The sequence below is a fragment of the Nycticebus coucang genome, chromosome 11, assembly GCF_027406575.1.
Source record: "Nycticebus coucang isolate mNycCou1 chromosome 11, mNycCou1.pri, whole genome shotgun sequence".
Lineage (NCBI taxonomy): Eukaryota > Metazoa > Chordata > Mammalia > Primates > Lorisidae > Nycticebus > Nycticebus coucang.
The window spans coordinates 99,038,141-99,052,749 of NC_069790.1; the positions used below are offsets into that span (position 1 = coordinate 99,038,141).

At 38.4% G+C, this 14,609-nt stretch overlaps 2 protein-coding genes across 2 annotated transcripts in view; one reads left to right on the forward strand and one right to left on the reverse strand.

Moving 5' to 3' along the window:
* Nucleotides 1–14,609, forward strand: part of SND1 (staphylococcal nuclease and tudor domain containing 1) — a 486,203-nt gene that overhangs the window by 42,844 nt on the left and 428,750 nt on the right. The window contains exons 3-4 of the mRNA XM_053553506.1: nt 3,191–3,311; nt 13,855–13,933. Of these exons, the coding sequence (XP_053409481.1) occupies nt 3,191–3,311; nt 13,855–13,933 (200 nt within the window). The remainder of the gene's footprint in view (nt 1–3,190; nt 3,312–13,854; nt 13,934–14,609) is intronic.
* LOC128560045 (MOB-like protein phocein) lies at nt 12,143–13,112 on the reverse strand. Its single transcript, XM_053553509.1, has one exon. The coding sequence runs from the start codon at nt 13,089–13,091 to the stop codon at nt 12,414–12,416; it is 678 nt and encodes a 225-aa protein (XP_053409484.1). The 5' UTR covers nt 13,092–13,112; the 3' UTR covers nt 12,143–12,413.

Sequence of the window (14,609 nt, forward strand, 5' to 3'; positions counted from 1 at the left end):
GCAGAGTGAGCTGCTAGCTTGCCTGCTGTGTTGGGCCATTTGCTTCTTAGGTGGAGTTCTGGAATATCATTTGAATAGACCATAGTTATTCTTTTACTAGACTGTTCTGACCCTTACTTGATAAATGCTTTGAGCAAATTTCTGTATTCCTGAATCTTAGAGTTGTTTTGGGAGATCCTATTGGGACAGACCACTCCATCAGATCGCCTTCTGCCTGGGTGTCATGTGTGTGGACACATGGATAGTATTGGCCTTACATCTATAAGAATTCTCTCCCTGAGCGCTCTCTTGCCCTTGTGAGGAATGATGTGGTCAGTTTCCTGCACATCTCTTGGAGTCTCCTGATAGCCTGTCTTACCCGATATCTTGTGCATTTACTGAATTTGCTCAATCCTGGATGAAGACAATTTGAGAAGGCTGGTTTAGGAAAGAAAGATTAGAGAAGGTAGATTTTTTTTTTTTTTTTTGGTAGGGTTAGGTATATGTCCTTCTCAAGACTTCCATTGTGGCTTTTCTTGTTGATCAGTGACTCACTAGCATAAACATTAGGTCCTATGAGGATGATATTCTTTCAGTAGGCATTAAAAGTTTTTAGAGATGTTCTGCCTGACTAGTAGAAATCAGAGATTTTCACACAGAGGCTAGATACTTCTTTTCTAGTTTGGTGAACTGACTTTTGGTGAGTGTTCACCAAAGTCTCCTTTAGGAAATGCTTGTTTCCTTAAGGAGTACTTGTTTTATAAAACTTTTCCAAGTATTAAGGAAAGCTGTTTGTTACTGAATTTTGAATATTAATATGGTACTCTGGACCAAACCTTTAATATACCTGTGGCTGGATTTTTTTTTTTTTTTAGATAGAGTCTAACTTCGCCATCCTCGACAGAGTGCCATGGTGTCATAGTTCACAGCAATATTCAACTCTTGGACTCAAGCAGTTCTCTTGCCTCAACCTCCTAAGTAGCTGGGACTACAGGTGCCTTCCACAACGCCTAGCTATTTTTAGAGACGAGGTCTCACTCAGACTCAGGCTAGTCTCAAATCTATGAGCTCACGCAATCCACCTGCCTCGGCCTCCCCAAGTGCTAGCATTACAGGTGTGAGCCACCACACTTGGCCTTGGATATGTTTTTAAGAATAAGTTGTTCACTGAGGTTATAAAATGGGAGGCTGTGTTAGTTATTTCACTACTGTATCTGTGACGTGTTAGATAATTGAGGTGATTTACTAACCTTCAGACTTTTTAAAAGATGTTGAAGTAGAAATAGGACATAAAAATAAAGTTAAGTCAATATTGCCATTGAGTGAAGTGCTCCTTGTTGGTACTTTTGAGGAGAAAGCATCAGGTTAGCAAATATACACTTGTTTTTGTGTCTTTGAAAGCCCTTATTCAGGGTCAGTTGTTCCTAGAACCATTCGTGATTGATGTTATGCTATAGTACTATTCTTCTTTTTTTTTTTTTAATTTTTTTCAATTTATTTTTTTATTGTTAAATCATAGCTGTGTACATTTGTGCAATCAAGGGGTACATGTGCTGGTTTCCTATACAATATGAAATATTCTCATCAAACTGTTCAACATAGCCTTCATGGCATTTTCTTAGTTATTGTATGTAGGCATTTGTATTCTGCATTTAGTAGATATCGCCTGTACCCATTCTAAGATGCACCGTAGGTGTGGCCCCACCCATTGCCCTCCCTCCACCCTGACCTCTGACCTCCCTTCCCCTCCCTTGGCCCTTTCCCCATATTCTTGTGCTATAGTTGGGTTATAGCCTTCATATAAAAGCTATAAATTAGCTTCATAGTAGGGCTGAGTACATTGGGTACTTTTTCTTCCATTCTTGAGATTATAGTACTATTCTTATGTATACCAGCCTGATAGATTGGGGAAGCCAGCTTTTGATTGGCCTCTGATTTCTGGGAAGTCATATGGATGCTTTCCTCCCAGAAAAGCTTATTGGACGACTACATGGAATAATCTTCTTAGACTGGAAAGGTTAGCAGAGGCTTCCTTTTAGGCCACCAAGGTACTGTTTTGCCTTTACTGTGTGTAACCTGAGGTTTCAGGAGATATAGCAGACAACCGCTTTTCCCTTTTATACTTAGTATTTTTTTTGGTACATAAGCCCCTGCTGATCATAAACTCCTTGAACTCTTTCCTCATTCCTCCTCATTTCTTTTCTAAGGTAATTTGGGAGGTTGAAGTAGGTCCAGACCATAAATTCAAGCGCCAGTGGCCACTATGACAGGGCTGCTTCAGAGGAGGCACCTCTCTTTGTCTAAACTGTCCTAGCAATGATAGAATGGAGATAAGGCAAAACCATCTCTTTGCACATTACCTTGAGGTAACCTGGAGACTGCTTCTCACTGTATGGATGTCTGGCTCATCCTCCTGTGTCTTTGTCTTGAAGATTGGAAGAATCACCATTGTCAAGGTGATCATTCAGGGTCTGTTACAGGGGTCCTCTCCAAGATTCTGGGACCTATAATGGCTTCAGACTGGAACAGAAGTATAAAAGGAGACATTTTGGGGAATGTCTTTCACACTGCTCCTGATCTTTGAAAAGCAGATGGAAATGACACAAAAAAGGCTCTCAGTTGAGCAGTGGATTCACCCAGAAATAATAATAGCGCTAGAACCTTATCTCTACTCTATCAATGCCTTGAACTGGTTTCAGGTTAGTTTAAATAGTCAGGGAAAGTGCTTTTGTAAACTGGGGAGAGGTGAACAAATGGAGGTGGCAGTCATTATTTATGACTTCCCTCTACCTGGGTGGGTTCCTGGGGTCTGGACTTCCTATTACAGTGAGCAGGTTGATATATGTACAGCATTTAGAGCAGTGGCTGGCACATGCTAAGTGTTATAAAAGCACTGGCAAATGGTATTCATAAAGTTAGCTATAACTCTGAACAGACAGTAGTGGGGAAGAAGTGCTGCTGTGAATATCTTGGAAACTCTGAGGCCTGTTTTGGGGTCTGTACTAGTTAAACCAACTGCTGGACCCTCCTTTTTTATGAGCCCTTGATGTGTGCAATCTGCATTTCATTTTTATGTTCTCAGGGCCAACCTAGCATAGGATCAGGATGTGGTAGGTGCTCAGACATTTATTGAAGGAGCGAAGTTGCTTGAATGCTGATTAGAGTGTGGAACTAGGTAGTTCTCCTGTGACACATTTGTTTTGTCTTTCAGCCCTGGGCATTTCCTGCTCGAGAGTTCCTTCGGAAGAAGCTGATTGGGAAGGAAGTCTGTTTCACGATAGAAAACAAGACTCCCCAGGGGCGAGAGTATGGCATGATCTACCTTGGAAAAGGTGAGCTGCAAGGAGGAAAGGACTCATTTCTCCCTGAGTTTTAAGTTCCTCTAAAGATCAGTTTTTATGTGGTGGATGGCCAGTGTGGGTGCTGTTAGAGGTAGCGCTAGGACAGTTAGCAGAGGGTGTCATTGAAAGTGCTTTTGGTACTGGGCACAAGGCACACAGGGGTAGGGGAACACCACTGTATTCCTACTCCTTGTTTACTCCTTTATCTGCTTTCTCAGCTTGGTTTAGGTGTATGTAGTACAGAGCTGCATTCTTCCTCATATTGAGGCCATTCAGCTCAGGGAACTCAGTGGCTCTGTGCTTATGGTCAGAGTGGTAATTGAATCTCTATAGATTTTCCTACTGCATCTTCTGTTTCCTCTATCTGTCTTGTGGCTTTTCTTCTCCTGCTGAGTACTCTCTTCAGGAAAGGAAAATTTGTTTAGGGCCTGTGGTTTTTTGCTGTCTACATGTCTTGTAATGGAATGGTAGGAGCACACATGTTGGAGTTACATGGATGTGGGTTCGAATTCTGACTTCCTTTTATGTACCTTTCCTTTACTCTTTACTTCTCTGTGCCCTGGTGTCTTCATTCATTAAGTTATTGAGATAAACTTAATTTAAAGAGATAGTATGGCCCAAAGCACATACTCTAAAATAGATCACATCCTAGGATACAAATCAAACCTCAGCAAAATAAAAGGAATAGAAATTATACCTTGTTTCTTCTGAGACCACAAGGCATTAAAAGTGGAACTCAACTCCAACAAAAACGTTCATCCCTACACAAAGGCAGGGAAATTAAACAACCTTATGCTGAATGATAGTTGGGTTCAGGAAGAGATTCAAGATAGTTGGGTTTCAAGAAGAAATTGTTGAATTCCTTAAGCATAACAACAATGAAGACATAAGTTACCAAAACCTGTGGGATACAGCAAAAGCAGTCCTGAGGGGAAAATTTATTGTACTAGATGCCAATGTTAGAAAAACAAAAGTGAGCACATCAGAATACTCACAAACCGTCTTATGGAATTGGAAAAAGAAGAATAATCTAACCCTAAGCCTAGCAAAAGAAAAGAATTGACCAGAATGAAACCAGAGATTAATTAAATTGAAAACAAAATCATTCAGAAAATTAATGAAACAAAAAGTTGGTTTTTGAAAAAATAAATAAAATTGACAAACCTTTGGCCAAACTGACTAGAAACAGAAAAGTAAAAACTCTAACAATCTCAATCAGAAATGACAAAGGGGAATTAACAACAGATGCCACAGAAATACAAGAGATCATCTCTGAATGATACAAGAAACTCCACACCCAGAAATTTGACAATCTGGAGGAAATAGATCTAGACTTGGGATCACACCCTTTCCCTAGACTTAATCAAGAAGAAATAGATCTCCTGAACAGATGAATTTCAAGCATTGAGATCAAAGGAACAATAAAAATTCTCCCAGCAAAATAATTCCCTGGTCCAGATGGCTTCACACCAAAATTCTATCAAACTTTCAAAAAAGAGCTTATACTCAGAAACTATTCCAGAAAGTTGAGAAGGAAGGAATCTTCCCCAACACATTCTATGAAGGAAACATCACCCTGATACCAAAACCAGGAAAAGACCCAACTAAAAAAGAAAAGTTCAGACCAATTTCACTAATGAATGTAGATGCAAAAATTCTCAATAAAATCCTAGCCACTAGATTATAGCTTCTCATTAAAAAAGTCATACATCATGATCAAGTAGGTTTCATCTCTAGGATGCAAGGCTGGTTAAACATATGCAAGTCCATAAATGTAATTTAACATGTCAACAGAAGCAAAAACAAAGACCATCTGATCTTCTCAAAAGATGCAGAAAAAGCATTTGCTAAAATTCAACATCCTTTTCTAATTAGAACTCTGAAGAATGTAGGCATAGGTGGCACATTTCATAAACTGATCAAAGCCATCTACAATAGACCCACAGCTAATATTTTACTGAATGGAGTAAAACTGAAAGCTTTTCAACTTAGAACTGGAATAAGACAAGGTGTGTCTTCTATCATCACTACTGTTCAACATAGTGCTTGAAGTTCTAGCCAACACAATTAGTCAAGAGAAAGAAATAAAGGACATCCAAATGGGGGCAGAGGAAGTTAAACTCTCCCTTTTTGCCAATGATATGATCTTAGAGAACCCCAAAGACTTAACCCCAAAACTCCTAGAAGTGATCAAAAAATACAGTAATGTCTCAGGATATAATATCAATATCCACAAATCAGTAGCTTTTGTATATGCCAGTAACAGCCAAGATGAGAAACTAATCAAAGATACAATTCCTTTCACAGTAGCGTCAAAGAAAATGAAATACTTAGGCATATACCTAACAAAATAGGTGAAGGACCTCTATGAAGAAAATTATGAAACCCTAAGAAAAGAATTAGCAGAAGATATTAACAAATGGAAGAATATACCATGCTCATGGCTGGGAAGAATCAACATTGTTAAAATGTCTATACTTTCCAAAGCAATCTACAGATTCAATGCAGTCCCCATCATCATACTTTCATGATTTGGAAAAAATAATTCTTTGTTTTGTATGGAACCAAAAAAACCACTGCATAGCTAAGGCACTTCTTAGTAATAAAAACAAGTCCAGGGGCATTAGCCTACCAGACTTTAGGCTATACTACAAAGCCATAGTGATCAAAACAGCATGGTATTGAGACAGAAACAGAGACATAGATATCTGGATCCGAATAGAAATCCACGAAACGAAACTAATATGTTAGAGCCACCTGATCTTTGATAAACCAAACAAGAACATACACTGGGGGAAAGAATCCCTATTCAATAAATGGTGCTGGGACAACTGGATAACTACATGTAAAAGACTGAAAATGGGCCTGCACCTTTCTCCACTCACTAAAATTGATTCAAGATGGATAAAAGGTCTAAATCTAAGGCATGAAACAATAAAAATCCTTAAAAGTGTGGGGAGAACTCTTGAAGGTATTGGCCTAGGGAAAGACTTTATGAAGAAGACCCCTGAGGCAATTGCAATAACAACAAAAATAAATAAATGGGATTTAATTAAACCGAATAGCTTCTGTTTAGCTAAGGAGGCAACAACCGAAGCAAATAGACAGTCATCAGAATGGGAAAAGATATTTGCATATTGTGAATTGAATAAAAGCTTGATAACTAGAATCTACAGAAGAACTCAAATTAAGCAACAAAAGAAAGATCCAGCAATCCCTTATATCAATGGGCAAGTGAGATGAATAGAACCTTCCCTAAAGAAGACAGAGTAGCTAACAAACATGAAAAGATGCTCATTGTCCCTAATTATCAGAAAAATGCTAATCAAAACCACCCTGATATATCACCTAACACCAGTGAGAATGGCCCACATCACAAAGTCTCAAAGCTGCAGATGCTGGCATGGATGTGGAGAGGAGGGAACACTTTTATACTGCTGGTGGACTGCAACCTTTTTGGAAGGAAGTATGGAGAATATTCAAAGAATTCAATCTAGACCTCCCATTTGATCCTACAATCCTATTGCTAGGCATGTACTCAGAAGAAGAAAAAAAAACATGTTATCATAAGGACATTTGCACTAGATTGTTTATTGTAGCTCAATTTACAATCACTAAACTGTGGAAACAACCTAAATGCCCACCAACCCAGGAATGGATCAACAAGCTGTGGTAGGTGTATACCATGGAATACTATTCAGCCATTAAAAAGGATGGAGACTTTATATCTTACATATTAACCCGGACAGAGTTGGAAAACATTCTTCTTAGTAAAGCATCATAAGAATGGAGAAGCAAGAATCCAATGTACTCAATTCTGATTTGAGGACAGTTGATTCTAGTACATGGTGGGAGGTGGGGGAAGGGAGGAGCAGAGAGAGGGAAGGGTGGGGGATGGGGAGTAATGATGTGTGACACAATGCTTGGGGGCAGGACACAATTATAAGTGAGACTTTACCTAACAAATGCAAGCAGTGTAACCTGGTTGGTTGTATCCTCAATGATTCCCCAACAATAAAAAAAAAAAAAGAGGTAGTATATATAAAGCACCTCGCACCTTGCTCTGACACAGGGTATGACTCAATAAACATATTTGTGTATGTGTCCACATATACCTACTGTTTATCTGGGCCATATGACTCATAGGATATTAAGTGTTTTTGGTCTCTTTTTAGATTAGGTAGAAAGAGAATAAGACAGCAGTGGAGTTTGCACAGAAATAGGACATTGAAAGAACTGGTAAGATGTTCTTCAGAAAGCATCCAGATGAACATGAATAGTCATATTCATTGAATTATTTGTAGAACAGATTTCTTAAAAAGTTTCCTGTGATTCTTTGATTCAGAAAAACTTTCCTAGGCCAGGTACAGTGGCTTATATCTGTAATCCTAGCACTCTGGGAGGCCAAGGCGAGTGGATTGTTTTAATCCAAGAGTTTGAGGTTGCTGTGAGCTGTGATAGCACTTTACAGAGTGTGATAAACTGGGACTTTATCTCTAAATAAATAAATAATTAAAGAAATAAAAACCTTTCCTGATAGTTCATGTAACTGAGCTGCTTTAGGTAGTCTATTTGACTTGGGTAATCAGGCTAGAGATGAACGGGGTAGAATGGCAAGGCAGATAATATTCTGTTAAGATTCTGATTTTAGCTGTAGAGGTGTTAGAAAAATAAGTTGGAAATGACTTTACAGGTGTCTTGTCCAATTTCTCACCTGGTAGAGAAACATTGTTTTTAGCCTCCCAGAAAATGGCTGCTGCTTGATTGAATGGGAAGTTCTAGAAATACAATGAATCTTTTCAAAAAGAGAAACAAATGTTTGCCTTTACTCAGAATTCTAATAATATAGAAGGAAACCAAGCACTTAAGGATAATTGCTTAGTAGTTATTGGTTAGAAAGAGTGTAAGACAAAGTGAAGTGTACTGTCTTCAAGAATGCAGTTATTCAAGGATTTCATTGCTTAAAAATTTCATTGCCGTAATGACATTGGTCAGTCTTTTATACCCTGCAAGGGACTTCACTGCACCATGGATAATTGCTGGCACAGATATTTCTGTAAAGGAGACCACCTCTAAGAGTTCATTTTCATAAGCTGGGTTAGGTTAAGTGAAGCTGACATTTTAAATTATCTTGAAAGTTGTTTTTAAAAACTTTGTTTTTGAAATTGACCCAAATTATAAACTGGATATAATTTAGTATACTAGCATGCTAGTGTTTAGAATTAAAGCTTGGCACATAGTAGGTAATCAGTAAATATGTACTGAAGAAATGATTGAAATTGCCTGTATCTTTCAGTTTGTTTTTTTTTAAACAGAGTCTTACTCTGTCACCCTTGGTAGAGTGCTGTGGTGTCACAACTCACAGCAATCTCAAACTGTTGGGCTCAAGTGATTCTCTTGCCTCAGCCTCCCAAGTAGCTGGGATGACAGGCACTTGCCATAAGGCCTGGCTGTTTTTAGAGACGTGGGTCTCAAACTCCTCAGGCAATCCACTTGCCTTCCAAGTGCTGGGATTCCAGGTGTGAGCCACCGTTCCCAGTATTGCTAATCTTTTGATGGTAGAGAAGAGTGGTAGAATATGAGAATTTATGGTTAACCTAGAACTTAATAAAAAGAAGATGATTAGTCTTTTGCCTTTTGAAGATGGTATAGTCACTTGCTTGCTCTGAATACTATCTCCATATATGACTTGATCAAATTCATAATTTTCTAAGTAATAAGAGTGAGATCCTTGACCCACACACTTCTGTCTCCTTGTCTTATCCATCATCTTTGGTTGCCTCCTTTGAGGGTTCAGCCTAGGGGAATGGATTTTTTTCTGCTTTTTTTTCTGCAGGAGCATTCAGAACTCATTCTTTAGAAGCAGATAATTTCAGAGTGCTCTGTACCAAGAAAATGTCCGAGAACTATTAAGCGTATTGTTGATTTGCTGGTTTTATGGTCACTCACCTTGTTGTTACCCGGGCCCTTGATCTTTAATTGTTGAATCCTTCCTTCAGACATTCTTCCTTCAGACATTCTATTCTTTGGGGTTTCTGTTGCTTTGAAAGAGCCAACGTAAAATTTATTATTGTGTGTTTTTGTCTGGCCTCAGCAGTAATCTCGATGGGAAGGGTGAAGTGATTCATACTTAGCCTCAGAACCTGAGCATTCTGATATTGTATAAATATCATGCACCTCAACTTTTCTTGGTAGGAAAAGAGGCTTACAATTTGTCTCTGAAGAAATTTGTGTATGCTAGTGGTGAGACACATGGGTTGGGCTTGGGAGTGGTGTGTGTAATTGTTACTGCTTACAGAAGCTGATGGGTAGTGTGCAAATATAAATCATAGAATTTTATTCTGTGCCAGCATTACCTATTACTTAAGACTGCTATGTTTCAGTGCATCTAGGAGCTTTCTCTGACACATTAAAGATTTTATGTGATGATTCCCTCACAGATGTCTTCCTTTATGGTTTTAGCTGACAAACAGAGATTTAAGAGACGACAGTGAGCCTAAAAGCTTTTTCAGTAGCATGGCAATGCAATTAATGTTTCAAGTGTCTGGGTAGAACCTAATCAGGTTGGGTTTTTATGTTTAAGTTCATCTTTCTCGTCGGTTTTTTTTTTTTTTTTTTTTTTATGGAATGAGTAAGGAAAAAATCATATTTTATTTCCCCATTAACACTAAACCATATTATTCAAACTGTGTTTCAAAATACTCAACCAGATCACGAATGCCAGTCACTACCTTAGTTCAAAAGTTCACTAATAGTCAAGCAACAGAAATCCATTCTGAGACACTGTCTAGAGAGAATAGCTACATTGCTATATATAATTTATAAACTTAATATTTTAGTCTTCCAGTATTTAGCAAGTTTTTTTAAAAAATTACTATTCTCATTGGTTTATAGTAACATAAATAAAAATGCATAATTTCAAAACCAACATTCCTTTCATTGTGAACATAAAACTTCTTAAAAGATAGTTGTGGTGGGCGGCGCCTGTGGCTCAGTCGGCGAGGCGCCGGCCCCATACACCGAGGGTGACGGGTCCAAGCCCGACCCCGGCCAAACTGCAACCAAAAAAAAAAACTAGCCGGGCGTTGTGGCGGGCACCTGCAGTCCCAGCTACGCGGGAGGCCGAGGCAAGAGAGTCGCTTAAGCCCAGGATTTGGAGGTTGCTGTGAGCTGTGTGGGGCCACGGCACTCTACCGAGGGCCATAAAGCGAGACCCTGTCTCTACAAAAAAAAAAAAAAAAAAGATAGTTGTGGTTTGGGGTACTGAAATGACTATGGCTGCTGGGATACCACTTTTCAAAGCCCCAAAGACTGGCAGGTTTGGAAAGGCATAAACTATATGTACACACTCAGTATGCTACTATTTCCCACATTTTTTTTTTTTTTTTGAGACAAGAGTCTCACTCTTTCACCCTCGGTAGAGTGCCGCGGCATCACAGCTCACAGCAATCTCAGACTCCTGAGCTCAAGTGACTCTCCTGCCTCAGCCTCCCAAGCAGCTGGGACCACAGGCACCCACCACAATGCCCGGCTATTTTTTTGTTGCAGTTGTCATTGCTGTTTAGCAGGCCCAGGCTGTGTTCGAACCCACCAGTCTCGGTGTATGTGGCCGGCGCTATAACCACTGTGTTACTGGGGTGGGTGGAGAGGGGAGGCGCAAGCCTATTTCCCACATTTTTGCTATACATACTTATAATTTGGTATAAATTACTCCCTCAAATTTGAAAAACAAGATGAATACATTTTCATCTTCAAAATAACCTCTTATAAATGAAAAAAGAAGTTCTTCATGTCTGTTCAATCTAGTCAAGAGATGGATTTAAATATTTTCTTCATGGGATGTACAATTTTTCAGACCATCTTACTGCCTCGTTATAATTTGGCAATAAGACTTCCAGTGCTTTATCAAAAACTGCATTCAATAGATTATAAGACTGTTAAATCTCTACTTGAATCCTTCTTAAAACACTGAATTATAACAAAGTCCAAAGAAATGTACGAACATTCATTAATACCCTTGGAACCTGTGATTTACTGTAAATAATCTCACATGTGCATATAATTCAAACAAACTTTGTGGGTAGGGGGTGTAAAATAAATATGATAATATTTCTTCAACTCTAATGCTGCCTAGATGGTTAGATTAATATTACTAACAGGAAGAGTCAAACTATTTTAAGGACTGTTCTCTAAGAAGTTAGAACAATTTTGCAAAACAAAGATAAGAGCCTATGCAAATACATTTTTCCTGTAGTGTAAAATAATTGCTAATCTGAGGTATAATCTTTAAGCAATTAATACAAATATAAATAGATATAAGCCACCACTAAATCACAGTCTGGTGAAAAGCTTCTTAGCTAACTTAGTTTGAGAGAGTTAAAAGTAATGAGAAAGGCAGCCAGGACAAGTTTCCAGTGGGAACATTATTTACGTGCCTTATCATCTTGTATGTAACAGCACACTGTTGCAGCAAGATGAATCCAAGTATGCTGGTTTAGAATATACTTTATGTAGCATAGTAAGATTAAGTATTACTAATGTTTCATGTGCATTTTATATTTTGATATACACATAATCATATATGCATACCAAAAACTATGAACAGATTTTTAAAACACTTTTATCTCATTTTAGGAACGTGAAAAGTTAAGTTGGAATTATGTACTATAGAATTTCCTAGAACATCTAAACTCAGGGTAAAACCAAAGGAAAACATTACTATTTCTTTAGTAAATGGCTTCTGTGAAACCTCAAGCTCACTCATCTTTTTACACATGGGTTTATTTGATGAGGATTGTAATCCAATGATTGTTTAGCAGCAATTTTACCAAACTGTAAATTCTTTTATTAACAGGCATTATAAACAGATAATACTAATCTTATTTAAAAACCATGAGTGCCACACCATTGAATATACAGCTTATGAATAACTTAAAAAGTATTTCCCATTTTAAAAGGCAAACATAGCATACAAAACCTACAATAAACAAAGAAGCTATAATATGAATACATGATTGATGTGTCTAAAATGATATATATACAGTACATAATTAATGTTAATTATGTGATCAGTACATTTTTCTATGATTCCCTTCATGCTTCGCTTTCCCCAGAAACTGAATTCTGAACTTCCTCTTCTAAAATTGGTACAATCAGGTTATCCTTGGACATCAAATTATATTTCATCACAAATTTAGTAAACCGATGACACAAAAATGTTTCATTTTCATATTCATCAAATATCTGCCGGTGATGAAAATAAGCATGTGAAAATATTCTGTAAATCCTACGGCATACTGATCCTAGTTTTGCTACAGATGATTCCTTTATGCTAACCCTGCTGGGAAAATATTTATTGCTATTCAGAAGACATGCAGCACCATCAAGTGTGTGTCTAGTATAGTCTATAGCAGGACACTCTTTTGGAGTTTTATGAGCTGCACAAAGAAAAATCCATTGTTCAGTTGCTGTCATTTGAGTACAAGTATCTGGATGGCATTCACTCTGAAGTTTGACAGCAAGTCCATTTAGCTCAAGGCAGAACTGCCTCAAATGTTCATACTTCCATACACCTTCATCTTGGCCTTCAGGGGGTTCAAGAATTTTGTCAATATTGGAACAATCTGCTCTTATGTTCTGTTGAATATACTGCTGAACAGCTAGTGTACTGTCCATTTCATCAAATGATTCATCAGGCCAATTATAGAAATCCTGCGCTTTGGTGCCCGGCCTATTCCTCCTAAGCACAGCCGTCCCCTCCGCCATGACCATAGTGCCAGCGTCTGGGCGGCTGGACTTCTCGTCGGTTTTGAAGGCTGTTGTGTCAGAGAGCAGAAGTCTAGCCAGTGTTCTCTCTGTATATTTGTGAGGACAAGAGAAAATCATTCTTAAGTTGATATCGCTTGTTTTGGTGTCTTCTTGTAGCAAGGAATAGGACATCCTAGAAAGGAATTCAGCTCTGTGGTATAAAGTGTGATAGACAACCCTAAATGAATCTCTGATTTTACAGGGTGAAGTGACACACTTTTCCTAATTCTTAACCATGTGCTTGACGCTGTGCTTGGTAATTTATGTACATTACCCGTTAAGGCAAGAGCTCTGCCACGTTAGAGATGAGCAGATTCAGGTAGTAAGAGAGCATGTCTAGGCTGCTGTGCAGCGGAGTTTGTGTTCAGCTCCAGGTCTCTGCTCCTTTGGTCACGGCTTTATGTTCTTGTGAGATGCCAGCTGCATGTGTCCTGCTTTCTTTACCGTCTCCTGTGGATCCTGAGATTGCCTTTGGCTTGAAGATACACTGGAAAATGAAGAATAAAGTTCTCAAGAAGAAGATTAATAGGCCTTTGAGTGCTAGAGACTAGACATTTTGGGAGAAGAGGTTTTCTGAACAAGCCAGTGCTATGTTGCTGCCTTGTCTACTTCTCTGGCAGCATTGTTCTCCTTGAAGAGCAGAGTATGAAAGTGGTCCCATTTGTGCTCTGTTTCTATTGGAGGCAAGTTTGAATCTTGCTTTTAAATCACTTTTTTCCCTCCTTAGATACCAATGGGGAAAACATTGCAGAGTCGTTGGTTGCAGAGGGCTTAGCCACCCGAAGAGAAGGCATGAGAGCTAATAAGTAAGTATTCATTATCCTTCAGTCCCTCCAACCTCCTTCAGCTGGTTGGGTAGTCAACTGTAAATTGGCTTCGCTGCATTTTCATTCTTGTCCCCTAACAAAATTGGTAACTTCAGATGCTTTCATGGCTCGCTTCTAGGACATTCTTGTTAGTTATGGATTATTTTGTGCCCTGAGGTCACTCAGAATTCATTAGTGGTGTTTGACATGTATAGCTACTTTAACAGCAGGTTTTGAAAACAGGCAAGTCTACTCATAAGAGTCAACAGGTTTTAGATCATAGATGTTCAGTTACTTATCCACTCATCCATCCCCAAATATTTATTTAGCACTTACTATGTTCTAGGTTGTGTTCTAGGCACTGAGACTATAGCAGTGAGCAGACTCTAATGTGGAGACAGACAATAAACCAAGAAACAGATATATCATCTGTTATATGTCTGTTCTCGTATCAAGTACAAGGAATAAGTGCAGTGAAGATTAAGCAGGTGAATAAGACCTCAATTGTTCTGTTTTGAAATTCAGGGGAAAATTTATATACAAAGACTTTGAAGTGTGTGCTGGTTTATGAATGTGTAGATACTTAATTAGCAGATAAGAATATTTGTTTAGCTTATGGCAATGTGAACTTATTAGAAAGGAGTGTTATATATGTAAGTTTTATAGCACATTTATT

Bases quoted from the DNA above. Each gene is read 5' to 3' on its own strand.
- LOC128560045 (XM_053553509.1), bottom strand. From the start codon at position 13,091: ATGGTCATGGCGGAGGGGACGGCTGTGCTTAGGAGGAATAGGCCGGGC.